We start from the raw sequence: 26,903 nt of genomic DNA, 5'->3' as shown, positions 1-26,903 counted from the left end.
TTTTTTAGGGCCTCTCAAACTGCATAAGCTGTGTCGAGGCCAACGACGAGTCCAAGACGTTCCTCAGAGAGTGTTCCAATGATCCACCCTCGAAGGAAGCGATCAGACTTTCTCCATGCGATGTAAGCATCTGTTAACTGTAGAGTGAAATTTTTTGCATTTTCTGGTTGGTTTCGGTTTGGAGTTATGAATTTGCTGGGAGCGGGATCTTCATTTGTGAGATGTCCGACCAATTCTTGGCTTTCTTCAAGGGCCAAAGCTTGTTCACGCCATAAGGGATAATTGTTTGGGGTAAGTTGGAGAGCGATGAAATTGCCGACATTGAGGGATAAGGTAGTCATATCTGGAGTCGATGAGCAGAAAAAATTTGTAGGAGCTGTGTTATGTTTCCTAGTGTTCACAATTGCTCTGATACCATAAAGAAAAAATGATTCAAGAGAGGTTTTGTTCTCCAGAAATACTGGAAGTTTCTGTATTATTTCAACTTGAAGACTTAGGCTATACATAAGAGATATTTAAACATAATTACATTGACAGGAGGATTCAAGAGATAATAATAAATCCCATGAAATCTGGTTGGTTTTTAGTGTGATAGCCGAACATCTCTCCATTTGTTGAGTTGGACAGCTTGCTTGATAACAGAGAATCCTTCCTTAGTTGAATCATCATGCTAGCTCGAGTGGATTACCATTTTGGTTTGAATTTGTTATCGGTAGATCCCCAAGATCACTCAATTTCTCTCCACTGATTGAGGCTAAATTGTGGGAGTCTTCCCCCTTATTTCTCCAAGAATTTCGTGCATCCTTATCTCTCCATAGACTCCCACGGTTGTTGTAGTTAGATATGCCAGGCTGTGTTATGTTGCTAATATGTACATTTGAAATCTCTCACATCGGAGAGTGTTTGTAGGTTTTCTAAAATAATTGCAGAACAAGTAGGATTAGGTAAATTCACACCCGTCAACTGGATATGCCTTAAAGTTGTCATCTCCCAAATTTCTGGTGGTAAATCAAATGAGGAGTCTATACTTGAATGAAGAATTAAGGTTTGTAGATGCCGTAGTTTGTGTATTGAGTCAAGAAGCTGATTTTTAAGACAGTTGCCTACGAGGTACCGCAAGTTAACTAGTTTTGTTATACTAACTGGCACCGTTACTGAATTTAATTTGTCTCCATGCAAGATTCTGCGCAACCAAAAATTTACAGCATTTATTGGAAGATAACGTTCAAAAGATATCCAAGACCGAAAGACGAGAAGATTTGTAAGCTTACAGAATAATGGTACTCTGTCTTTCTATTAGTACTTAGGCAGCACACACTAATGTCTAGTGGAATACCATCGTGATTCTCATCTATGAAATGAAAGAAGTTGGTTCTTTCAGCTTCTCTCAAGCTGACGTCGGGTAGGATAGTGATTATCCTATTGGCTTGTTGTAACAAATGATTCGCAAGAAAAAAACGACAGAAAACGCCCAAAAAAATCAGAGAAAATACTCTGAATTCAACTCAATATTATTAATAATGCAATATCCTCAAAACTAACCCACAAGCCGGGTTAAATAGCTGCGAAATACGAAATTATGGGAAAATTACCAAAAATGACAAAATTCCAAAATTATACCAAAATAAAATATTAAGTAAAAGAAGTAAGTTGCCAAAAATTTGGCTCAATTCGAGTTTTCTAACATATGGAAAAAAGGAAACGAAATATTACCATAAATAGTAAAAAATAACTTAAAATTGAATTTTGGAAAGGAAAACAGTGGATTTTGGGCTCGAAATTGACGTCCACCGAGCTATAATAGCAATTCCGATAATCGTAGCCAAAGTTATGGTCAAATTACCAAAGACGCGTCAAATTCCCCCAATTAAGGAAATAATGGTAATTCACTTTCCATCTTTGCGCCGATCCGCCATCTCATGGTATCTCAGCGCCATCATCGTGCTATCTGACAAATCAGCATCACTCGACTCGGATCCTCCTGCATCACAAGCACAGGTCCTGTAAGAGATCATGAATCTTGCATGTTTTAATTTCACCATAGGAGCTATGCTTGTCCGCCAGAACAAGACTTCTGTCAACAAGATCTAACAAATACTCTTTTGCCAGGTCTTCCAAGCATTTAGATCTTACTGGTTTTAGAAGTCCTGCTGCTACCCATAACTTGACAAGTTTGGAGACATGAATATCAAAATCTTCTGGGAAAATTCCCATATAGAGGAAACAGTCTTTCAGATGACAAGGCAAATGGTCATAACTTAGAGATAGAATCTTCAAACACTGTTCATCGTTTGAATTTACAACGGAACTTAAATTTTCTGCAACATTTGTCCAGTAATATTGTGTTCTATTAGCCTTCGAGAGAAGCCCTCCAATCACAACAACTGTGAGTGGAAGACCTCGACAATTTTGGACCATTTTCTTCCCAATTTCCTCCAATTCATAAGGGCAATGACTTTTACCAAACACCTTGTCACAAAATAAATTCCAGCTCTCATTATCATTTAGAAAATGCATGCGATGAAGAGGAGGCCAAGAGTTAGCATAATCAGCAACATTTTCTAGCCTAGTAGTCAGAATGATTCGACTTCCATTGTTCTCATTTGGAAACATCCGTTTCACATCATTCCAGACCTTGGTATCCCACACATCATCGAGTACAATGAGATATTTCATACCCTTTAGACTCTTGTGCAAAAGGTCTTCTAATTGATCATTGCTTTTTTTATGCATCTTGTCAGGTAGTTTATTCATGGAATCTAGAAGGTCTAGAAGGATTTCTCACATGTTATATTCTTGAGATACTGTCACCCAAGCCCGTAAATAAAAATGATACCCAATCAAATCATCATAATAAATTTTTCTAACAAGAGTAGTCTTACCAATTCCTCCCATTCCAAGAATGGAAATGGTTTCAAGATTGAAAGAACCTCTTGTTAGTCGATCCTTGATCTTCACCAAAGTCATCATCAAGGCCCACTACAAAGCTCGTGCCACTGAAAACAGGTTGTTTTGGTGAATCAGCACAGAGCAATGAAGTCAACGGCTGCTGATCTTTTATGCCCATCTCCCTTGTCTCTTTCTCTATAGAATCGAATTCTTTTACTGCTTCCTCTAAATATACGCCGAAGGTTTCAAAACTTTCATCCCCATCACCAAGACTTTCAGATCTTGAAAGAACTCGATCCCTCATGTGGAATTCAACGACATCTTCTACTTCATATACTGCATTTATGATGCGACTCTCCAAGCATTCAATCACTTCATTGCTTTTCTGTGAAGAATTTTCGAGAAAATCTTGCAAAGAACAAACCCTTTGAAGGAGAGACATGATTTGCTGTCTTTCATCAAAAATCAGACACGAATAATCATGATGCAGGGTTCGCTCCAGAATTTGTGAAAGAGAAAGAAGAACAGTATAAGCCATCTCAGCTTACAATGATAGCTGCCTTATACCAATATTTGAAGAAAGTACAGTCTCCCTCCTCCTCCTCCTATTTCTTTCTTGTGTTATTCGAAGACTTCTGTGGCGTTGGTTGAAGATATTCCACCAACAAATATATAATATTTAATAAGCGAAATAAGTACATAATTGGAGGAGATTAACATATGTTTAATAATTATATATGAGGAGTGGAATTCATCCACTTTGAATTATAATACTACGAATCTCTTTTTGCTCCAAATGCCTAAGGACAATTGTTTTTTTGTTCCATTATATCCTCCTCTACAAGCTGAAAATTTTGAGATGGTGTGTACACTGTTCTAAAACCACATCCTAGAAGCCAATATTCTGTGCTGCTACTTTCTTAACATCGTTCACTTTTTTGGATCTATCCTTCATAAAGAATCATATCCTGGACTATAAATCAATTACAGGATATAGGGTAGGATCTTCCACCATAAATCTGGCAATGATGATGATGGAGATAGAGATAGGATTTTAAAATAGAGTTCAATTCAAATTATGCTTGTTTAGATTATATATGAGTTCTATTATTTTGATTTAGCTTCTTTGCTTCATATGAAGAGGATTTATTCATTGTAATAGGTACTATTAAATATGAAAAAAATTAATCTTCTCTTGCCCTAAATTCTTCTTCTCTTTTCTTTTCTTCTTCAATTATTCGTTGTCAAATAGTTTCTTTCCTATGTTAGAAGATCTTGAAACTTCAAAAATGTAACTCCGTTATTGTGATTGTCTTTGAAATGTTTCTTATTTTTTATGCATGAGAGCTATATCAACTCTAAATATATTAGACTTATCTGTATATTTATAGGTATATTACGTCAATGCGAATTTTGAGCTGGTTCTGCAATATCTTTATTGTTTGTTTTGGTATGAGAGCCATTATACCTCCAATTAGCAATATGTTCTCATTCTTGTTTGAACGATAGAGTATCTGGAGAAAAATCTCAGGCTTGCAAAATATTAACTATTACCAACATAGGTATTTCGAGAAATAGAAAAAACTTGATATATACATGTTTGCCTTGAAACTCTTGTCAATTCTTTATTCTCCCACTTGATAATGCAACATTAGGTATTCCCCCCATCAATATTCACTCCCTTTGCCCATATTTCTCCCTCAAGCAAACTTCCTTTTGTTATAAACAATGAAGTTCAGAGGTAAGCAAGGGATAGTTTCATATTGAGGTGAACTTTTATAAATATTGCGTGTTCTTGAGTGTCTATTTTCTTATTGCGATTTTATGGCTCTTGGAGATATAGAATTAGGATTTCTAATTCTCAACAATATTAAACCATGATGTTCGTGAAGTGTCAAAGCCTGATTTCGATTCATGCCGAGCAAGAGGTACTTCATTTGTGGAACTGCTTGACATTGTGAACAAGGCATGAAGCTACAAACTGACATTGTTTGCAGCTCCAGCAACTCCATCAGCTCCACCAACCAGTTCTCCTGTCAAGCCACCGGTTTCATCTGCACCCATCAAATCTTCAATTCCCTCACCAAATATCCACTTCATCGTCTCCTACCAGCAGTTTCACATCGTCTACTCCTCTAGGCATTTCTTTGCCTGCACCTCCTCACTCGTCAGCCACCATGGTTAATGTCATTGCTGGTTCCTTAATCGGGCTTGGTTTTTATATCATGCTGATGCTCATCAACCTTTGAGATTTGTTGTTATCATTTGTCCACCTCGATCGAAATTATTCTCGTATCAATTCCTTTGCTGATTTTTCATTTATTAGTTGTAATAACGATATTCTAAACAACATTAGCATTTGATTCATTCTTGTTACCTAAGTTAATGATAGGTCAGACGAATAGATCTTGCCATGAGCTTGACTAAGAGTTCCGAGTCATCTAGAAAAATGCCCCGGACCTGGTCGGAGGCTATCCTGTATCCTTAAAAAAGCACTTTTTGAATGTATTATTGAAATTAAATTTTGACTTGACTGTGTCGAAAAAGTAACTTTTAAGCTACTAAAAATGTTTCGCAAACAGAGGATTTTCATTGAACAAGTTGAACTTATGAAGAAAAATGCTGTCTTTTATTACAAAAGGGTTTATTATTTCTTGACATTCAAACAAGAAGGGCAAATTCTACTGCAGGAACCGAATACACCTGGCTTAGTTCAAACAGTAAGCGAAAGAGCAGATACCAGTTTCTTATTCACATCACATCCTTTCAAAAGAGATACACACAATTATACAGCTGCTGTACATCAACATTTTCCCGAGCCATGCCACAATTGGCTTCTCCGGCTTATGCAACAGGAGGGCGAAGCACGTGATCCTGGGACGTGTCAACCACAGCAGGTTGCATGAACTGCCACATGGCAACACCAGGATAACCAAAGAAGGGCACTAACTTGTTCCCTGCTTCCTTTGCAAATGCAACTCCCATTGCAGAGTGATGGGCTAACAACGCGGGTTGTGCAGCCGAAGCTTTAATTTGCAGTTCAAGCTTCTCCTTACTGGCCTTAAGTCTCAGTTTCTCATCACGTAGCTCATTCTTCTCAACCTGAAGAGAGAACAGTGACAGAAATTTATTCGTTGAATAATTATCAGTATTTATAGAATATTTTCCTACATAAGACAAGATATTGGATCAAACTACAATGAAATTATTAAGAAAAAAGATGGCTTTTCCTGGATAAAATGAAAATTGCATTCGTGGAACAAGAGAAATATTTCCGATTCCTTGAGAAAGATAAAGCCCTTGAAAGAGAGATTAAGCATAAAAAAATAGACTAGTCAGTGGAGTCATAAAAGATTTATCCTATGAAGTTGATTACAATGGAGAATCAAAACTAAAACTTGATCTCAATTATGTTATACATTTACACACTGATAGGATCAAACTCTCACCTTCAACTCTTTGATTTTTTCCAACAAATCCTTGTTTGACTCCTTCAGCTGCTGAGCTTCAAGACGAAGCTGAGTTACCATTTGAATGGCATCGCATAAAATAGCACATTTGTCTGTTTTTGGTGGCTTGCCTGGCTCAAGGATAGACCTCAGTTCCAGGAACCTTCACCAAATTGGAAGTGAACTATGAAACTCAAATGACACTCTATGAGCAACTTGAGGAAAGAAAAATAATACCTCTCATTTAGTCGGTCTCTGCGAAACTTCTCTCGACATGCTTTAGATCCAGATGTATTGCATGACTCTGGCTTTAAGCTGTAGAATACAATTGAAAATCTTTACCCAGAATGCTAGAAATTTTTGTGTGTGTGCTTGCTATAAAGACTGAGACCAAAAAGATGACCCTCGAGGATGGAAAATTTGTAGAAGATACTAAACACATTATCAATATCATATCCTTAAGATCTCAGGTTCAATCCTTATCTTATTACACATGATGACCTCAACTTATCCTCCGTTTTATTAATATCGAGTGATTTGAGTGATACGGCTCTCTAATCTCAAGCTGTAAAATAATGAATCTTCGTGCTTTGACATTTATGCAAAGTTCAACAGTGTCATGCTCGTATTGGTATCTATTCATGGATTCTTGCTGGGAGTTTGCAAAATATAGAGGTATTTTTATGGCACAGCATATCATCAGTATGCTTCATTTACACGAGATGGCTATCGTATTGACTAGTTTAGGTATGGTAACTGAACTATCCAGCAACTATATTATCTCCCATTGGTGTACAGGCATACCTACAATGATGAACACATACTTAGAAAGAAGACTCAGGAAAGATGTAACATGGGAAAATCAAGGCAACAGGGCAGATATTTAAGTGGGCCGAAAAGAATCCATGACAAAAGAATCTATGGTTTACAAAATGCCTAGATATTGACATCAAAGAAAAAAGGGGAAGTTTCGTACCGTTTACGAGGACCTGCTTCCTTAAAGCCTTCAGAATCCTCAAAAGAGCAGTCCAATTCCGAACTAAAAATAGAAAGCTAAGTCATCAGATGTGAAGAAAAAAGTGACAGATGTAGTTGTACTTCCTTACTATTCTGGGTCCTCTCACTTATTAAAAAAAGGTTGAACCCCAACCTTGAGAGTCCCACCGTCCCGCCCCTAGAGCTTTGGGAAAAGGTAAATCGCGGGATATGTCCCAGTAGGTCAGGGAACAAGAGTTGTCAGTACACTGCGCTTACAAGGAGTGCAATTCCATGTCTCAGGAATCGAACCCTCAAACTGCGACTGCCAACAATGCGTGAGATAAACTCACTCCTGCCCTTTGCACCACTAGGCTATGCCCCGGGGGGTGGGTCCTCTCACTTATTGTATTGATGAAAGGATGATTATGTTTATTCCCATATCTGCACTCCCACCCACCAAGAAAAGAAAATAAAGAGAGTAACAATACTCCTTTCTTCATTTTGTTTGCCTCTCGACTATACGTATGTAAAAAGCTAGACGAAATTTGTCATTCATAGGAAATTTCCATCACTTAGCCAGAACTTCCACATTTCGCAATGTATTTTAACATCGTAATTCATCCCTAAGTATAATAATAAAAATCAGGCTTTCTATTAGTATATTAACTGGTGTGTGAAAACAAGAAATTAACTTTGATGTTATCCACACAGCATTTCATCCTTTGCAGAAGGGCGAACAAAAAACAAACTGCCAATCCGCCAAACCGAATCGAAATAGCAGTTTTAAACCCATTGGTTTGGCTTTACGTTGTTTAGGTCAACTGTTTCAAACTGAACAAACCATTTGGAAATGGTTCGATTTAGGTTTCAATGCTTAAAAATCACTTCAAACCAAACCGAACAGTTCGCTGGTTTTTTTTTTTTTTAACCAATTTATATTATTTATTAGAACTATTTACACTTTTAATAAATTTACTTGCTAGTTGGCCTCTATTAGCTCTTCACGAAAATAATGATTATTTATGATAAAACCTTTCTTTTCTCAAGAATGAATTGCAAGATATTATGGTTAAACTTGTATTGATTTATTGGTTTAAGCTCGTATAGACATGTTTATTATTATTATAGTGTTTATGTTTGGATGATTTCAATTCAAGTGTTATAGTGAAATTTATACGAATCTATTTCTTCTTTTTTTTCTTTTTTTCTTTTTCCTCTCCATTTGTTTAAAAGATTTTATATTTATGTTGCTAAATGAGATAGCAAAAAATTGTTGGTTTGGACCATGAAATGATTTGAAATATTACTGTTTAAATAATTTGCTTTGAAATAGTTCAAAAATCTCCCAAACCAAATCTTGTTCACCCCTACAAATTTGTGCCCGAAGAATCAAGAAAAGCACTTCAGTATGCTGTAAGAAACCAAACACTTATTCAAATCTTCTCCATCTCTATCCATGAGGTTACCTGCCCCAGCTTTGTACAATTTTCAAGTTATTTTATCGAGTAATGTTGGCTTCCTCAAATTCATAAACCTAATTATCTCTCATACAGTTCTTGTTCTTCATTTTCAATCCAGCAGTTACATAATAAATCAGCTTGGAGAACAGAGCATCATATGTTGTCACAGCTTAGAATAAATAAACATCAATCCTATTCCAGCAAGCGTTTATGAATAAACTAGCCAAGTTGACTATCCAAATTGACCACCCCGGGGAGGTGGGGCATCAACCACTAGTCCTCTTATTCGGAAAACATTTTTTCCGGTCTTACAAATAGCAATAACTTTTTATCAAAATGGCCCTTTCCATGAATCCAGTCTATTTTAAAATCATGAATGACTGACTGCGTCTAATTTCTCAAGAAAAAAATTCTTAAGCACGCCTTCAAATTAAAAGTAAAAGATTTCTATCATATCCTTTCGACAATGAATCACCAACACATACACAGGCAAGTACTAATTTGCCATGCCACAAATCACATATTCGAGCCCCAAAGACAGGATAATTGCATATTGATTAATCCCCAAAAATATATAATGCAAATTCTAATAAATTCAAACATAATTTATATTTTAAGAAGCATTCCATTACATCCGTCCAAATTCTTTATTTTTTTATTCTTCCATTGCCATTGTTCGCACCCTTCAAAGAATTTGAGTATTAATTTTTTGACTAAATTTTATTTTATACATTGGCAAAATCCATTTGGTTATTAATAGACCTGGAAAGGGAAAAGAATAACTGAAAGAAAGGAAATCAATTAGTTATTCGTCGAAGTTTCATTTATTCAATAACCAGTATTAAACGCAAAAATATAGCTTGGAGACATTGAACAAATCAAAATTTCTGCAAAAGATTTTCGTGATCATACAAGGAAAGTTAGAAACCTAATTGAAAAGGGTTAAATTCTTTTTACAAGGTTGAATAAATCAAGCAAGAACTGCTGAAGGAAGACGGAACAACCAATGTCACAATATAATGAAAAAATGGGTTCAAGAATTGACACACCTTACATTAGAGCTACAGATGAATGCTTTGTGGGCCAGGGAGAAGCCAAAAGCAGTGGTGGCGGTGGCAAGCGGCTGCAGAGGAAGACTGGGGAAGCCTGCTGCTTCGGAGACGGCAGAGATATCATCCATCAACTCATAGTCGAACAACCAGTTAGTGGTGGCGTAAGAATTCTCAGTAGAACTGATTTCCATTCTGGAACTGAGTCACTAAACAATGATTGGTTTGCGGGACTAAAATCATCAACTGGGTTCGTGAAAAATTAAGAATGTTTTTTGTTTGGTTGATGTTATCTGGACGGCAGCGAAGTGATGGCAGCGTTGAGTGTGCTACAGTGCATATTTCATCATCAACTTTTTTGTTTTTCGTAAAAGTAAACTTCTTACGTTGGTCGGATGGGAGTGCTAACCACTATTTTGGATAAAACTAGGAAAATATACAACTTTAGTATCCAACTATCATTTATGTTGCGCTGTCATCCTCAACTTACAGAATCCATCAAAAAGTCAGTCATATGCAAATGAAACTTTTTTGTTATTTTTTTATGGCCAAAAATGTCATAAATTGCACACAATACTATCTGATTCCTCTTGTTTAATGCAATTCGAGTTTTATTTCATATATTTGGGTATAGAGTAGTGTTGTGGTGGTCTTCAAAGCAGGTTTTTTTTTTTTTTTTTGGTACTATTACAATGATCTAAATCATAATGGAACAAATTGAAATATGAGATTTTTTTGGATTGGTGTTTATACAAAAGAGATGGCTGGAATGAGAGTACATCCAAACTAAAATAATCACTAAGTCGGATTAGGCAGACGAAGCAAGCATAGGGTCGGATCGTCCAAGCCAAAAACTCACCCAGTTTCGTCATAAGAAAAAGGAAAAATAAATATCTCAAATGAAGGAATAAAAGAGGTCAAGATAGATTCGGTGCCTAGATGATCCAACACTCTTGTTGCTTCATCTACCTTATATGTACTTTGTCATAATTTCGTTTGATTGTACCCTCATTCTAGCAATCCCTTCCCCAAATCTACTAGTCTTGAAGTTCATTCATTATAGGTTCTCCTCCTATCTAAGCTCCAACTTCTTAAACACTATATGAATTAATCCATCGGGATTGAATTTGTACGACAACGCCTACAAACTCATAGAATCTCACCCAAGGAGTACGAGATCATGATGCAAGACTTCCACAAACAAGTTATCAACAAGTTGGACGACGGTACAACATAATTATACATCGGGATGTAAAATACCAAAACAAAAAAAAAAAAAAAAAAAAAAGGGGAGAAAAAAAAAAAAAAAAAAAAAAAAAAAAAAAAAAAAAAAGAAAGAAAGAAAGAACTGAGATGCATTTGCTACCAAGCGTATAGATTTAAGACTAATGCTACAATTTTCCCATAAAAATATGCTTGTTTGAGCCACATTATTCCAAAAAAATATATTCTTAAACAGTGATTTGACATCATTTCATCCACACATTTTTCAATAAAATAATATTACACGCGGATAAAAAAATTTTTTTAACCACACATTTCTCATCAATACACTATTCAAGAATGCATTATTACCAAAATAATGTGGTTCAAACACCCCCGTGGTGTCTAGTGGGTGAAGGACTATGATGCAAATTAGGAATATTATCTACGAAATTTTCCAAGACCTACAATTGGCTAAACTCTTCAAAATTGATATTTTGTTCATGTCATTTTCTACATAGTACTTGGGCCCCGACTATCCGCACTAAGCGGGACAAAATTATTTTTGCCATCAAGTAATACACCATAATTAATGAAAGGAAAAGGGGGGAAAAAACTATTGTCATAAAAATTTTAGTTTTTACTTTTTAGAACATGTAAAATTTTGGTTATCTTTATAACATTTTCTTGATCTTTCAAACATAATGACAATGAAGCAAATTAATATTTATTTATTTTTTAATTTTAGCACCCCGTTTGATAGGGATTAGAATAAGATTTTTAACAAATTTTGATAAAAATTTATGAAATATATGGTCGAAAGGTCGTGGATTCTATTAATCCTTTGTTTGATTCTCATTATTTTAAAATACATTTTTTCATCTCTTCTTTTCAATCACATTATTCAATAAAATAATATTACATGCGAATTCAAAAAAATTTCTTATTTTTTAACCATATATTCAATTTATTATTCCAAAATACATTCTTACAATCAAATGGGGCTAAAGCAGACTCTAACTATGTAATTAAATTTAATTGTTGACTTTGACTTGATAAAAAACTAGATTTTAATGCCAACTAAAACATGGGCTTAATTTTAATTTCCCTTCATTTATGTAAGCTCATATTCCATAGGAACTAGAAGAAAAACGTAGGAAATAGGAATAATATCATTCAATCAAAAGGTTCCTTTAATTTGTACAAGGAAATTATCATGAATCTACTAATTGTTGTCGTTCCTGCTATTGATGTTGGATTGGTCGTATGGCTTGCTTTAATTTGATCAGGAGTTGATTGTGTGATTGTTGTAGGTTAGCTGTTGAGGGTATCGCGAGATATCCCAGGGCGGCAGAAAAAATATGAGTTACTTTGTAATGACTCAAGCCTTGTGCCCAAGCCATTATATCATAGTACTGTCTAATTGATATCAGGATTCAATTTGAATTTCTCTTAAAGAGGGGTCACGCGTTCGAATCCTGAAAAAAGTGAGAGAAAGCCTTGAGGAGGTAAGAGGGTCAGATGCCCTCCCAAAACGGACAATACCTATAATAAAATGGTTTGGGCACGAGGCCTGGGTTATCCCATACTTTATTGCTTAGACTAACTTTTATGGAAACTTTAACCATTTATGGATTGATTGTAGGATTAGCATTATTATTGGCAAATCCTTCTATTTAATCTTAGAAATATGAAAATACATTCTTTCCATATTTTATTGGCTTGGTTTTGCTATTTGCTTTTTAAATTATATCAAACTTTAAATCTTGTAATTACTTATTCGCTGAGAAAATACCATACGAGAAGGGTTGATTTGCATATTAGGAATTAGCATACCGAAAGTCTAGAAGGATACATGCCCAGTTGAGATTGATATGATTGCATCATGATATCTAAGGATACGATTTAATAGATTGTATCAAGAAGTTGGATCACAATCTCTTACCATAAAAACGGCTGCTGTGCAATAGCACCAACTATGAGAAAGTTCACCAATCCACATGTGATGTGTAAAGAGTCTGGTCAAGTTGGTTGCGATTTAAGCATAATTACTAATTGGTTGCGGTTTAATTCAGTTAATTCTAAACCATAGTTATTAATAACTTGGTCTGGCTCGGAAACCAACAAATTGGATTGAGATCTAGTCCTTTTTTAGTAATTGGTACATTTAGCAAGTGAACCGAGTAAAGATTGGTTAAATCACTCAATAACATGGTCAAATCGGACGGGTTTAAATGAAATCGAAACCGGTTCAAGGCTGAACTGGTTTATGGCAGAGTTAAGTGCAAAATTCTTTTTCAATATGCGAAGGCGGAGATTTGAATCATAGCATTTGAAGTGAAATGTCACATCCTTGACCATTATGGCAACAGTTTAACTTTTGTGATAATAGTGAACTAATACATATATATTTTACATTTAGAAAAATTGTTCTCCTTTCTTTTAAAAAATATATTTTAATTAAAATTATGACCTAGCAATGACCCCACACACACACATATATAGGGGAGCGTTCTTCCTACAAATGAATTTGACAAATAATCGTAACCTTTAAATTAAACAAATCCAACGGTCAGTATGTATTTCACTCGGATCATTGGGAGAGTTATACATAGGAAAACAATTTTTTTTAACCCAAAATAGGTAGACAAATTTTTTTAACTCAAACCAATATCCAAATCAACTAACCAAACCAAATCGATCCAAACCATTTTGATTTGGTTTCAACATTTGTATTGGGTTGAAATTTACCCAAATTGACCACATCAATTTCGATTTCAGGTTGGACTTAAAATCAACCAAATCCGAACCATGCCCAGGCCTACATGAAATATATATGGTGAGCTACAACAATAGTTGAAGGGGCTAGATGGCTAGGTTAAGAGAGAATTGAGCATGTCATGATGTTATTAGAACCTCATGTAGGTCTTTGACTCTTTATGGCCCTGACCTATCAAAATAGTTTATTGTAATTTCCTATAATATTTAGTGATTTTCTGACTTATCATTGTTTTTATGGATTTTCCTTGTTTTTGAAATATAAATATAATAGAAAATAAAACATAAATGTTATATAACTGCCAAACCTTGTCTTGATCATTTCTGAATTTTTGAGGCAAACTAATGTAAATGATTTTATTTAATTCATAAATCCTAATTTTGAGGAAATAAAGGAAGTATTTGTAAAAATAAAATGAAAATACCTTCTTCCTTTTTTAATTTGGAAAATAAATTCTAGGGAGGTACGAAAATTATCAGTCTTTACATAGTCGAAGTGATATGATAATATCCCTTAAAAGTCTCTAGATACAATCAAAAAAGGAATTTTTTTTTTTTTTGAATGAAATTATCTTTAAAAAAACTTCGAATTTTATAAAAATATATAAATATACATGTCAAAATAAAATATGAAAAAATTAAAATATTTATAGTTCCCAACTCAGCGATAAATAGAGATTACAAGGCATGGAACTTAAAATACGACAGAATTTCATTTGAAACTAAAAGTCACCCAAAAAAAAGTACCAAATGAAAATCTAACATCTCAAAATTGCTAACAACAAATAATTTTGTAATCGACCAGATACATAAAAGTCTAAATCTCTACAAACTTTTATCGCACTTGAAGGCAAGTTTCTCCGCCTAAATTTTATGAATTTGATAAATTGAAATTGATTGAAAAGTCATCATTCTTTCTTGGTGATAAAGGATTGTAGCCCGCTCCTTTATAGAAATCAAGTATCGTACCATTATCTAAAGACTCTTAACCAGTTTGTCGTAACATGTTTCCAACACCATACCTATGTATCTCGGGTATTCGTTCATCAGTAATGCTATATCACTCTCATTTATCACCTTGCTCCTTGCATCACAATTCAGTGGGAAAAATAAATAATATTTTTATTGATCGAGGTTAAAAATATATATATATATATGTTACCTTTACGAGTAACTTGTCTAGTACTTCAAAATAAATAATTTTCTTTTACTTGTGATTAAGAAGATGGTAGTCCAATCAAACATGTTTAAAAGGAAGGTAAAAAAAAAAAAAATACTTATTAAGTTATAAGTGTCCGTTTGATATGACTTTTGAAAAGTCAAAAGGAGATTTTGAGATTCAAAAGATGTTTTTGATCCGTTTGACTAATTTTATGAAAGTGATTTTTTTAATTAGAAGAGCTTTTAGAGTAATTTGGTCTAATGTGACTTCCTCTAAAAATACTTTTGAAATAGAATAATCTTTTAAAAAATAGTTTTCAAACAAACATAAAGGTAACTTCTTTCAAAAAAATTTCTATAGCAACAAAGCTAAAGTAAAAGCAAAACTCATTTCAAATGGACCCTAAATTTGACTTACTTATAAGCATGCTCTTACGTAAGCTCACAGTAGCTGAACCAAATAAAAAACTCTTTCAGCCAATAAAGTTTAGCCCTGAGTAATGCTATTTAGAGGATGTTTGGTGAGAATTAAAATTAGGTTTTTTAGTAGATTATGATGGAAGTTTTTGAAATATGTAGTTAAAAAGTTGTAGGGTCCATAAAAGATGTGGTTAATATTGATTGTTTAATTTTGATTTAGATTAAAATCATATTTTAATCCAAACCAAACAGGCCCATAGCCCTCACCAGGATTGCAATTCCAATTTAGATGACACTAGATGATAGATTAAATGAAAGGTGAAATTAAATGCTTATCTAATTTCATTTATAATTTAATGCCACATTAACGTTACCTAAACTAGATTGCAATCTGAGTAGAGCTACATAGCATTATTTGTCCTAATTTAGGGACAGGAACATTTATTAGAGACTAGTCCACAATTTTTAAGAGTATTATCTAACACTAGGTAAATAATCCATATTTAAAAAAAAAATTAATGTTATTCGTAGTCACGCATTACATCACTATAGCAGTTGGCCAACGTGACATAAACATGACATGTAGTTATTTGATTCATTAATATAGTAATTTTTATTAACTAATGCATCATATAATTACCAGCCATATATATACTACATAGAATGATTGTCATAGTGAACGATTAAACGAGCACCGAGCGCAAATAGCATTATTATTATATATAACGTATTAAAAAAGAAAATAAATTCGAATTTATTAGAGGTCTAATCCAGAATAATGATTTGTGAATTGACAATTTAGTCACATAAGTCATTTTGCATTGAAATCGAAACCAAAAAGATAACGACATTGAATTATAATTTATAGTGAGATTCAGGGGAAATACATGAAAATAGCCTATAGGAAAGGGCCATTTTTGCAAAATGACCTTTGGTCAATTTACATATCTAAAATACCATTTATTTAGATATTGTATAACAAGTCACTATAATATAGAAATTTTCTAATTTAGTCCTTAAAATTAAATATTACTTGGATTTTGATAGTTTTTTTTTATGATTTTTGTTTATTTGATTTATATTATTTTTGTTCGCTCTAAGTAGCCCCCTTAATTGGTATCAGAGCTAGAGCGATCATGAGGAAACCCATAAAAAATAGATTACCTGAAAAAATAAAAATCTTTATATTTAGGTTAACACTTAGATTTTATATAAATTTAATAAATAATAGATTAATCATTAGAAAGTTAAAGGAATATTTAGATTATACATCTTTAAAATAATAATTAATTATAATATACAAATATTTATATTTACATCTTGATAAAAGCATAGAGATCATAGAAATTAAAGTAAGAAAAATAGATAATTATTGGCATTTAGACGAAGAAAGAAGAAGTTATAAATTTTTAAAACATATTCATAATAAATTAAAAATAATGACACTAACAATAGTTAAAGAATTACCAAGAGAAATAAAAGAAAGAATATTAGAAATATTAATAATAGAAATAATAAAGGATTATATATATATATATATATATATATATATGAAAAAATTATTAATATATATAAAGATGAAGAAATTAATTTATATTACAAAGAGAAGTATGAGTGTAAGTGATAATACAAATTTAAAATTAAATAAATTACTTATAAAAATGAAAAAAAAAACACAAGAAGAAATACGAAATATAATGTTGAAACCAGAAGGAATAAGATTATTAAATAATAGACAATTAACAAAATTAAAATGTGAAAGATTAAGACTTGAGGGTAAATATTTTAGTAGAGTAAAAGAAGAATTAATAGATCCAGATATAGCTAACAGAAGATTTGAAAAAATAATAGATAAAAAAGAAGATAAAAGATATAAATTAACTTATATGTTATAAAGATGATTTTAATACGTCAATAAATGAATATATGGAAGAATTAAAATCATTAATAAAAATGTTAATAAATGATATACAAGATTTAAGAAATGAAGTAAAAGAAACAAGAAACGATATAAATATATTAAAAATTGAAATTAGAGAATTAAAAGAAAATAAATAAAAATAAAGAAAAGAAAATAGATAAAAAAAATTAATAGAAAAAGAAATTACTCGAATAGGAAAAAATATATATCGAGAAAGAGAGTGTAATAATAGAAACAGGAAGTATGGATGATGAATTTAGAAAAAAAATATTACCAAAAATATTAAAAGAAGAAGAATCTAGAGAAAAAATATTAGGAAAATTAAAAGTAGAAGAAAAAAGAAAATAAAGATGAATGATGAATTAGACTTACTTATAGAAAATTTTGATCAATTAAGTTTATGTAATATAAGTGAATACCATGTTTTAATGAATACTGGAGGAATGTATAATTCAATAGGAACTTCTAAACAAGAATTACAAGATTTAGATGAACGTTATGCACCTATATATAATAAATCATATAGATAATTTTATGATAAAGTAAGAGATAGACAACCACCTAAAGGAAATAAATATAAAGACAATTTTGAATTAAATGATAATTATGATAAACCTATTAATAATGGAGAAACAAAATTATATCTAAATTGCAAAATAGATACTAAAAAAGCCTTATTAACTTGGGCATATTCAATAATATTATTCTTTTTATATAATAAAGACGACACATGAAAAAATACTGAAATAAGAATAGATTTCTTAATAGCACCTTTGAAGAAGACGTTAGAAATTGGTGGGAATGAATAAGTAATGATATAAAAATATTAATAAAAAGAAATGTACAAACAGAAATAATAAAATCAGATAGACAAGGTATATAAAAGTTAGTAGAATATATTTCAGATGAATTTTTAGGAAAAAATTGGATAAGAAATGTTGAAAGAGAATAAATAAGAGAAAAAGACAATGCTAGAATTAAACTAATAAATTTAACAATATGTGATATGTGTAAAATTAAAGAATATACTTGTGAATTTAGAAATTATTATTATGTTCAATTTTATAGTAATGAGAACCAAGAAGTATACCAAGATATGTATTATAATAAATTACCATGTTCACGGGGAATATATTTTAAAATAGAATTTGAAAAATATGTTAGAGATAATTTTGGAATACCTAGAACTCTAGGTTCAAGAATAAAAAATTTTATTTGAAAAACTTGCATATATATGTCAACAAAAACAATTAATGAAAAAATCAAGAAAACTAACTAGAATATGTTGTGAAAATATGAAAAATCCTATACAGTAAGGATGTAATCCTGGAAGAAGGGTTAATAAAAGAAAATATAAAAATAAAAAATTTTTAAAATTTAGAAATTTTAATAAAAAATATTTAAAATCTAGAAGAAGTTATTATAAATGAAAAAATATCTCATATGGTCAACAGAAAAATAAAAGTCAATGTAAATGTTGAAATTATGAAGAAATATGTCATATAAGCCCTGATTGTAATAAAAGAAAGTTAAAATATTACAAAAAGAATATTTGAAAATAAAAGATGAATTGAGTGAAATATCAGACATTGAAAAATATTATAATCAAGAAGTTTATATAAGTGAAACAGAGGATGATGAATCAGATCTGAATAATGAAATAGAGGAAATAGAAAGTAATAATATAAATATACAAGAATATGAAGGAATAAAAGAATATGGATTAAAAGTTACATTTGATAACAATAGATTTAGAAAATTACAAAAATTGTCTTTAGATTTAAAAATATGGAAATGGAAGTTTTAGATAAAATTTAGAAAAGAGAAAGGATAGCAATAAATGAATATTACAAAATAGAAAAAATCATAGATATAAAAGCAACATATGAGCAATATAATTTAAATCTTTTAACAAAAAATATGGTTGAAAAACTATTAACAAAAGTTAGTAAAAAACAAAGTGAAAAAATCTAATATGTTTATTTAGTAGGATTACAAATAATATTTAAATCATTATTCGGAGAAGTGATAGAGTCACCCTTAACTATAACCTTACATGATGGAAAAATAATAAATTTAAAAGATAGTCATTTAGGAACAATAGAAGGAAATTTGGCATATCAAAAAATAATGTTTACATGTTACCCAAAATATTGTGTATCATTGAAAGATATAAACTTTAATGAAGTTTTAGGATTGCATTTTAAATTGCATAGAGATGACATCATGCAACCGGATAATCAAACTGTGACTATAAAGAATAGAGCTTTATACACATTTACCAATTCTAATTATGGAAACATTTATTCCAATAAACCTTATATTGAAATACATAAAGAATGTAAGGATATTAGCAAAATAATATAACCAAATAAACAAATAAGTTTAATTTCAGAAGAATATGAATTTATTATAATAAGAAATAAACTTGAAATAACAAAATTAAATGAATGAGAATATTTTAATAATATGACATTTAAGGATGAAAAATTAATTAAAAGATAAAAAAATCTTAGAATACCTAATAAAAATCAGTTAGAAGAATTTAATAATATAAAAGAAATAAAACTATGCTGGAAATATGAAAATAGAAAGAGAATATTATAACGGGAGAAAAAATATAAATGAACCAAATATATTAATAGATACAGGAGCCAGTGAATATCATATAACTTCAATCAGAAATAAATGATTAATAACTCATAAAACTGATCCATATATATATGTAAATTTTGATGGACAAGTACATATTACAGATTTGGAAGTTAAGGTACCAATAAAAATAGGAGGAATAGATTTTTTAATACCGTGTTATATAGATAAAAGTATGGATATAAATTCCTATTTACTTTTAGAAATGAGTTTTTTAAATGGATTAGAAGATTATAGTATAAAAAGAGAAGGATTATTTATAGTCCATAATGGACAAACTATATTATAAAAAAGAACTAAATGAATAATCAGATAACTTTCCATTGGCTGTATATATACACATTACTATTATAGAAACAAATTTAACAACTTGTACTTTAATAAGTTTTTTTTATAAAATCATGGAATGATAATAGTAATATAAAAATAACTGGAGTCACGGGAGAAAGTACCCAGATAATATATAGTACTGATAAAGTTAGTATAATTCTTGGAAGTAAACAAGTTACAATAAATTAAATTTATAAATATGATAAATTAGAGTGTGATATATTATTAGGAAATGACTTTATACAACAATTTTAATATTATAAAGAAAATAATTATATGATAATGCTACAAACACCTTGTGGACATTTATTAATTTCAAAAGAATTTTGACCTTATAGAGTTCAGTCAATCCAGCGTAGCAATAAATGAGAGAAAAAATCAATAATATTTAATGAAATTAAAAAATATATTGTATAAAAAAGTTTTGAAAATGAGAATAGAAATAAGTAAAAAAAAAAATATAGAACAATTAGAAAAAATTTATAGAAAAAAATCCATTGTTATTTTGGAAACCACGTCACCCTAAAGTCAAAATAGAATTGACAGAAAATATTATAATAAGAGTCAGACCAATGATGTATACTATAGAAGATACACAAAAAAATCAAAAATCAGATAAAAGATTTGTTAGAACAAAAATTTATTAGATCTAGCAATGGACCTCATAGTAGTCCAACATTTATGATTATGAAACATTCTGAATAGGTTAGAAGAAAAGCTCGAATTGTTATAAATTATAAAAAATTAAATAAATATACTAAATTTGATGGATAGTTTTTACCAAATAAAGAAGTTTTAATAAATCTTGTAAAAGGAAAACAAAATTATTCTAAATTCGACAGTAAATCAGAATTTTGGCAAATAAAAATGGAAGAAGATAGTAGACAAAATACTGCATTAAGTACACCTCAAGGAAAATATGAATGGTTAATAATGTCATTTGGATTAAAAAAATGCACCACAAATATATTAAAGAAAAATGGATAATATATTTAAGGGAAAATTGCAGTCGAGGTACCAAACCTTTTATTTATTAGTAGACTTTGCTCAAACCTTTAGTTTGTACCACCCACGATACCAAACCTTTCAAAAACTCGCAGTGAATGTCCAAATGGATGGAAACTGTTAATTTGACCGTTAGTTGACCAAATATTTAACATTGACCATTATTTTGACTAATTTTAAAAGGATAAAATGGTAACTTTACATTTTTCAACAAAAAAAAAATAATTACAATATATTAATAATGAAATCAAAATACAAAAACACTATTCATCTTCTTCTCCAACTCCCCTACACACTCACCCATCCACCCACCCACTTCCCAAAACCAACACCCACCAATTTCTACATCCGCTCATCCTGAAATGCTTATCTTAGAATCTAGATCTCACTTTGTCCAAGACATTTCTTTAAAATTAAATCCATAACAAACGAAATAGAGAGAACAAAACCTTATTCTCAATCAATTTCTCGACTCCTTTTATGAAGTTGATCCCAAATTACAACAAGAAGAAAGTCTTACTGCCATTAAATTAGAGGTTTTCCCCCACTCCATTTGATGCATTACTAGATCTATTAGAAAACTCAAAGCAATTAGATCCCTTCTACTCAAAATGAGTCTCTAAATACCCACATCAAATTAAGCTATATAACTGGTTCCTTATAACACAAAGATCTGAAAGTACAATGAAATTAAGTGGAAACAGCTAATTCTTGACACTAATTCAACATATAATCTGTATAAAACTTCAAAATAGTTATTAATCTTACAATACCAAGTTCAAGTAAATATGACAATAATTTGCACATAATTCAAGCAAACAAAAATTCAGAATAATAGTCAAGTGGTTGGGGTGAAGGAGTAGTAAGAATTTAGTATTAAGAAGGAAAGAAGAGGAAGGTGATATGAGTAAAGGGAAATTTGATAAGAAAATGGCTTTTGGTGGGTGCCGATTTTTTGGTAGGTGTTGGTTTTGGGAAGTGTGTGGGTGGATGGGTGAGTGTGTGGGGGGGGTGGTGGAGAAGAAGATGAATAGTATTTTTGTTTTTTGATTTAATTATTAATATATTGTAATTTTTTTTTTTGAAAAAATGTAAAGTTACCATTTTATCCTTTTAAAATTAGTCAAAATAATGGTTAATGTTAAATCTTTGGTCAACTAACAGTCAAATTAACAGTTTCCATCCATTTAGACTTCCACTGCGAGTTTTTGAAAGGTCTGGTATCATGGGTGGCAAAAACTAAAAATTTGGGCAAAGTCTACTAATAGACGAAAGGTTTGGTATCTCGGATGCAATTTTCCCTATATTTAAAAAGTTAAATGAATTTCTAATTGTTTATATAGATGATATACTAATATGTTTTATCAGTAAATAAAAACATAGGACTCATTTAATACAATTTATAAATGATTGTAAAAAAGAAGGAATAGTACTTTCTAAAAAGATATCTATAATAGAAAAACAAGATATAAATTTTCTTGGATTATCAATAGATAAAAGAGGAATAAAATTGCAAACTCATATATTTAAAAAGATAGAAAGTTTTTCAGATAAATTAGAATCCAAAAAACAAATACAAAATTTTTTAGGATGTTTAAATTATGCTGAAAGTTTTATTGAAAATCTTTCTAAGAAAATGCATAAAATACAAATTTTACTTAGAAAAACAAATATTAAAGGATGAAATAAGGAACATACAGAAATAGTTAAATCATTAAAAGAAGAATATAAAAATTTACTAAAATTAAGATTACCAGATGAAAAAGATAATTTGATTGTTAATACTGGTACTTTAGATAAATATTGGGCAGCAATATTAAAAACATATTTAAATGAAATTTGTAGATATTCAAGTAGAACTTTTAATCAAGCAGAAATAAATTATACCACTCATGAGAGAATTATTAACAATTATTAGAGGAATAACAAAGTTCTCATTATTTTTGTTATCCAAAAAATTTATTGTTGAAACTAATAATTCTCAAGTTGCAGGATTAGTCAGGAATAAATTACCATTAGGACCTCAATACGGAAGGCTCCATAAATGGGAAACTTATTTAGCATTTTATAATTTTGATATAGTTCATATTAAAAGAATTAATAATTTTCTTGCAAATTTTATTAGTAGAAATATAGAATTTGCTGATGGATAAAACTAAAGTCATGAAGTTACACCAATCTATCCTACATATACAAAAAAAGTACAGATTTTCTTAAAGAATAATCTGAAGATAAAAATACTGGAGTAACACAAATCTCAGAGATGTTCAACTCAAATATAAAAATATTATTGAATATCACTACTGAGCATCATAAAGAGGCCATAGACCTCAAAAATCAAGTTGATACTAATGCAGCACAACTAAAAGATATGTTGTTTGATACAGATATACCAAAGAGTTCAGAAATGAGTTTTCCAAATTAATACCAAACAATGACAACTGGAAGCAGCAGTGGACCCGAACGTGACAATATTGATAAAAAAGGAGATTTCATTTCAGTATGATGAACCAAAAAAGTGATGATATATGGAGATAAAAGAGATTCCAAAACAATCAGCATCATAAACCAAGAAGATAAAATCTTTTTAGATCCAAAAAAAGAAAAATATGCTGAAATAGTCAGAATTGCTTATGAAATAAAAATGAGTGATTCATATTTCATCTTTTCGGGAAATAATGTTTATCCCAGAATAAAAGTTATGGAAGGAGGAGACCCTTCGTTTATAAAAATTGTAACAGACTATGGATTTATGGATTTGATATATCCGGGAAAAGATTTGATAGAAATTTCGAAATTTGATTATATATTCATAAAAGAAGTATCCATATTTGCCGAAGGACGAAAAATATATTTAAAATTTTACTCAATAAGTCCTAAATACGATGGAGTTATTTATTATCCAGTTGAACATATAATATCAATTGGGTATGTAGCAGCCGACTTCCAATAAATGTGGTGGAAAATGATAGAAAAATTTCAACAGTGACAAAATCATGGATAAGACATAAAAGAGCACTTGGAATTAAAGTCATATACAACATCGTCAAAAATTTGTTTGACAAAAAATTTTCATGCCTGTGCCAATATGAAAACTGGATGCTGGTTTCAAATCAAGGACATGGAAAATCAGAAAATATTGAAGAATTATATTACAAGATTCGAAATACATCAATTTTCAGGATGTCCTATCACTATAAAAGAATCCTGCCATCTAAGAGAGTGCCCCAACTAAATGTGAAAAAAGAAGACAATAATGGAGCACCTTTGACAAAGCTATATGGAGGACAATAATACAGTTGCATGTAAAGACATAGAAGATAAATGACAATAATAGAAAAATATGCTTTTTGGATAAAAAGTTGAAGAAAAATAATAGAGAGGCAAGTGTGTTTTTGCTGATGTACTCAATGATGTAGTAGAACCTCATAGACTTGTATAAATAGAGGCATTGTAATAGATAGAAATCATCTTGAAATCTCGAATTGTAATCAACAGCCACTCCTAATCCATCTTTAGTTTAGAAAACCAGTTTTTCTGAAAATTCTTCTATACCAAATAGAAATTTTGCAAAAGTTCTGATAGAAATAAAATTTCAATATTTTGATATCAATATGAGTTTCTAAATCTTTATTCCCAACGATTCTTGAAGGATCTAATAGAAAATTTTCTTCTTATTTGAGCAAAAAGAAAGTTTTTCTTTAATAGAAATTTAGAATTTTATTCTTTAGAAATGATACAGTGAGAGCAAGAATTTGAAATTGTAAAGATTCCGTGAAGGCAGAAGGTCGTTGAAGGAAGCAATTTACATATTCAGAGCTCAAAAGTTACTTGATTCTAAGAATAAAGATCCAAATCAAATCTAAGGTAAAACTATTAAATTTTTGCTAAAATTAGAATCAATTTTTTTAGATCTTAGAGAATTAAAGGAATTAATTGCATCATTTGATGATTATTTGTATGAATAAATGTCAAGATATACAATTAAATGATTGGATAATTTATTAGAAAGGATGTTAGAAGTAATAAAAAAGATGTATTCTCAATTAAAAAATGTGGATGCATCTTCTGAAGAATATAATATATTAAATAATAAATATAAATAATATGTTGCAGATTATTCCAATTTATTAGATCATAGAATGAAATTATATTCAAATATTCAAAATAGAGTAAATATAAGATAAAATTTTTAAAAGATTAGGAATGTTATAATATCGAAAGAATCATTCCAAACTTTTTCATGAAAATGAATGATATGTCAAATAGAAAAATCTCTACTGTGAATTGACAAATTAATGAAAAATTAAGAAAATTGGGAATAATCCACTTGAAAATAAAACATATACAAATCCGTCTAAGGATTACCCAAATCAAGACCAAAAATTAAAGAAATTAGAACCCACCCCAACAAAAAAATGCAACTAAAAATTCACAGGACCCGGGGACACTGGGCTAGGAGGACTGACTGCTGGTGGCGGCACCACTGATGGCGGCGGCGGCGGAGGCGGAGGCAAAGACTCTGCTGGCGGCGGTGGTGGAGGCAGTGAAAGAGGAGGAGGAGGAGATACAGATGGATTAGGAACATTTTCGCTAGGACTATCCCTAGGTGGTGGAGATATGGGATTGGGACCGTTTGGGCTAGGATTATCACCATGTGGCTGCGGCGGCGGTGGAGGGAAGATTACTGGGGTGGTGGATTGTTGACAAGATTCGTCTGTACATTTGTGGGTCTTGTGATGAAGTGCATGCTTGAATAACCCAAATCCCAAGACAAGACCAGTCACTACCACCACTGCCACAAGGAAGATGAAGATCTTCGTTGCCTTCCCCACGTAGCACATCATTTTTTTTTCTAACTTTTTTTTTTCTCTGGCTTAGAATTGATGAAATGAATCAGATAATACTTTTTGATGGCGTGGGTGGGTTCTCACTCTCTTCCTACTATGTTAATTTTTCCTCCTTTCTATGATATCTTGTCATGTTTTATTTTTAGAGTGGAAAAGACAATGAGTGACAGTGAGTTTTGCGCTTGGGCTTTTGGATTTTGGAAAAGGGTTGCAGTTGGGGAAATAAATAGGGTAAATTTCATTAAATTTTTTAATCTGTCTTTTGGTTATTATCTTCAATTGAATTTCAAATTCTACAACTCTTACAATATTTCATCCAAAGCTGATGGAAATTGCCTAGTTATATTGTAACTAATCTTTCACGTAATTGTTTCTAGAAACACTAGAAATGCAAATGGTAAAATGGGGATTATGGTAATGGCCCTACACTAAAAGTTTAAAACGTACATTTTATTTTATAATATAACGTGGTGTAGTGGTAAGTTGACATGCCACACAATAATTGTGTAGATTATTTATAACTTTATAATTGTCAGGTAAACAATTTTATTCAATTTACGAACAACATGTGAGAAAGTGGTGAAACGTGACATCTAATTGAAGTTCGGTGACGTAATTAAAACAAAACTGAAATTTAGTGAGATTTAATTGAGATAAATTAAAGTTCAGTGATTGTAAATGAAATTTTCCCGGGGACTGTCAGTTTGCACTTTGCACTTGGATTTTGATATTTCTGGTGTGCGTGGGATGGGATGCAA

General features: G+C 31.0%; 3 protein-coding genes across 4 annotated transcripts; all 3 read right to left on the bottom strand.

Moving 5' to 3' along the window:
* Nucleotides 1-14: 14 nt before the first annotated feature.
* On the bottom strand, nucleotides 15-2,733 carry LOC111368213 (putative disease resistance protein At1g50180). Its single transcript, XM_022989462.1, has 3 exons — nucleotides 1,997-2,733; nucleotides 892-1,183; nucleotides 15-470 (listed from the first exon to the last, which is right to left on the bottom strand). Exons 1-3 carry the CDS (start codon nucleotides 2,731-2,733, stop codon nucleotides 15-17), a joined length of 1,485 nt encoding a protein of 494 aa, XP_022845230.1.
* A 2,763-nt stretch (nucleotides 2,734-5,496) lies between these two features.
* Nucleotides 5,497-10,200, bottom strand: LOC111368499 (transcription factor ILR3-like). 2 transcript variants are annotated; one of them, XM_022989766.1, is made up of 5 exons: nucleotides 9,826-10,200; nucleotides 7,315-7,377; nucleotides 6,576-6,653; nucleotides 6,339-6,501; nucleotides 5,497-5,991 (listed from the first exon to the last, which is right to left on the bottom strand). In XM_022989766.1, exons 1-5 carry the CDS (start codon nucleotides 10,017-10,019, stop codon nucleotides 5,734-5,736), a joined length of 756 nt encoding a protein of 251 aa, XP_022845534.1. In that variant the 5' UTR covers nucleotides 10,020-10,200; the 3' UTR covers nucleotides 5,497-5,733. The 2 variants fall into 2 exon arrangements, with proteins under 2 accessions (XP_022845534.1, XP_022845535.1); XM_022989767.1 differs by lacking the exon at nucleotides 7,315-7,377 and having other exon boundaries at nucleotides 9,826-10,187.
* Nucleotides 10,201-13,227: 3,027 nt separating this feature from the next.
* On the bottom strand, nucleotides 13,228-26,142 carry LOC111368212 (leucine-rich repeat extensin-like protein 3). Its single transcript, XM_022989461.1, has 2 exons — nucleotides 25,732-26,142; nucleotides 13,228-13,380 (listed from the first exon to the last, which is right to left on the bottom strand). Exons 1-2 carry the CDS (start codon nucleotides 26,140-26,142, stop codon nucleotides 13,228-13,230), a joined length of 564 nt encoding a protein of 187 aa, XP_022845229.1.
* Between the last annotated feature and the right edge of the window lie 761 nt (nucleotides 26,143-26,903).

The sequence above is a fragment of the Olea europaea genome, chromosome 19 (genome assembly GCF_002742605.1).
Source record: "Olea europaea var. sylvestris chromosome 19, O_europaea_v1, whole genome shotgun sequence".
Taxonomy (NCBI): domain Eukaryota; kingdom Viridiplantae; phylum Streptophyta; class Magnoliopsida; order Lamiales; family Oleaceae; genus Olea; species Olea europaea.
This window is presented reverse-complemented; position numbering and strand designations above follow the sequence as displayed.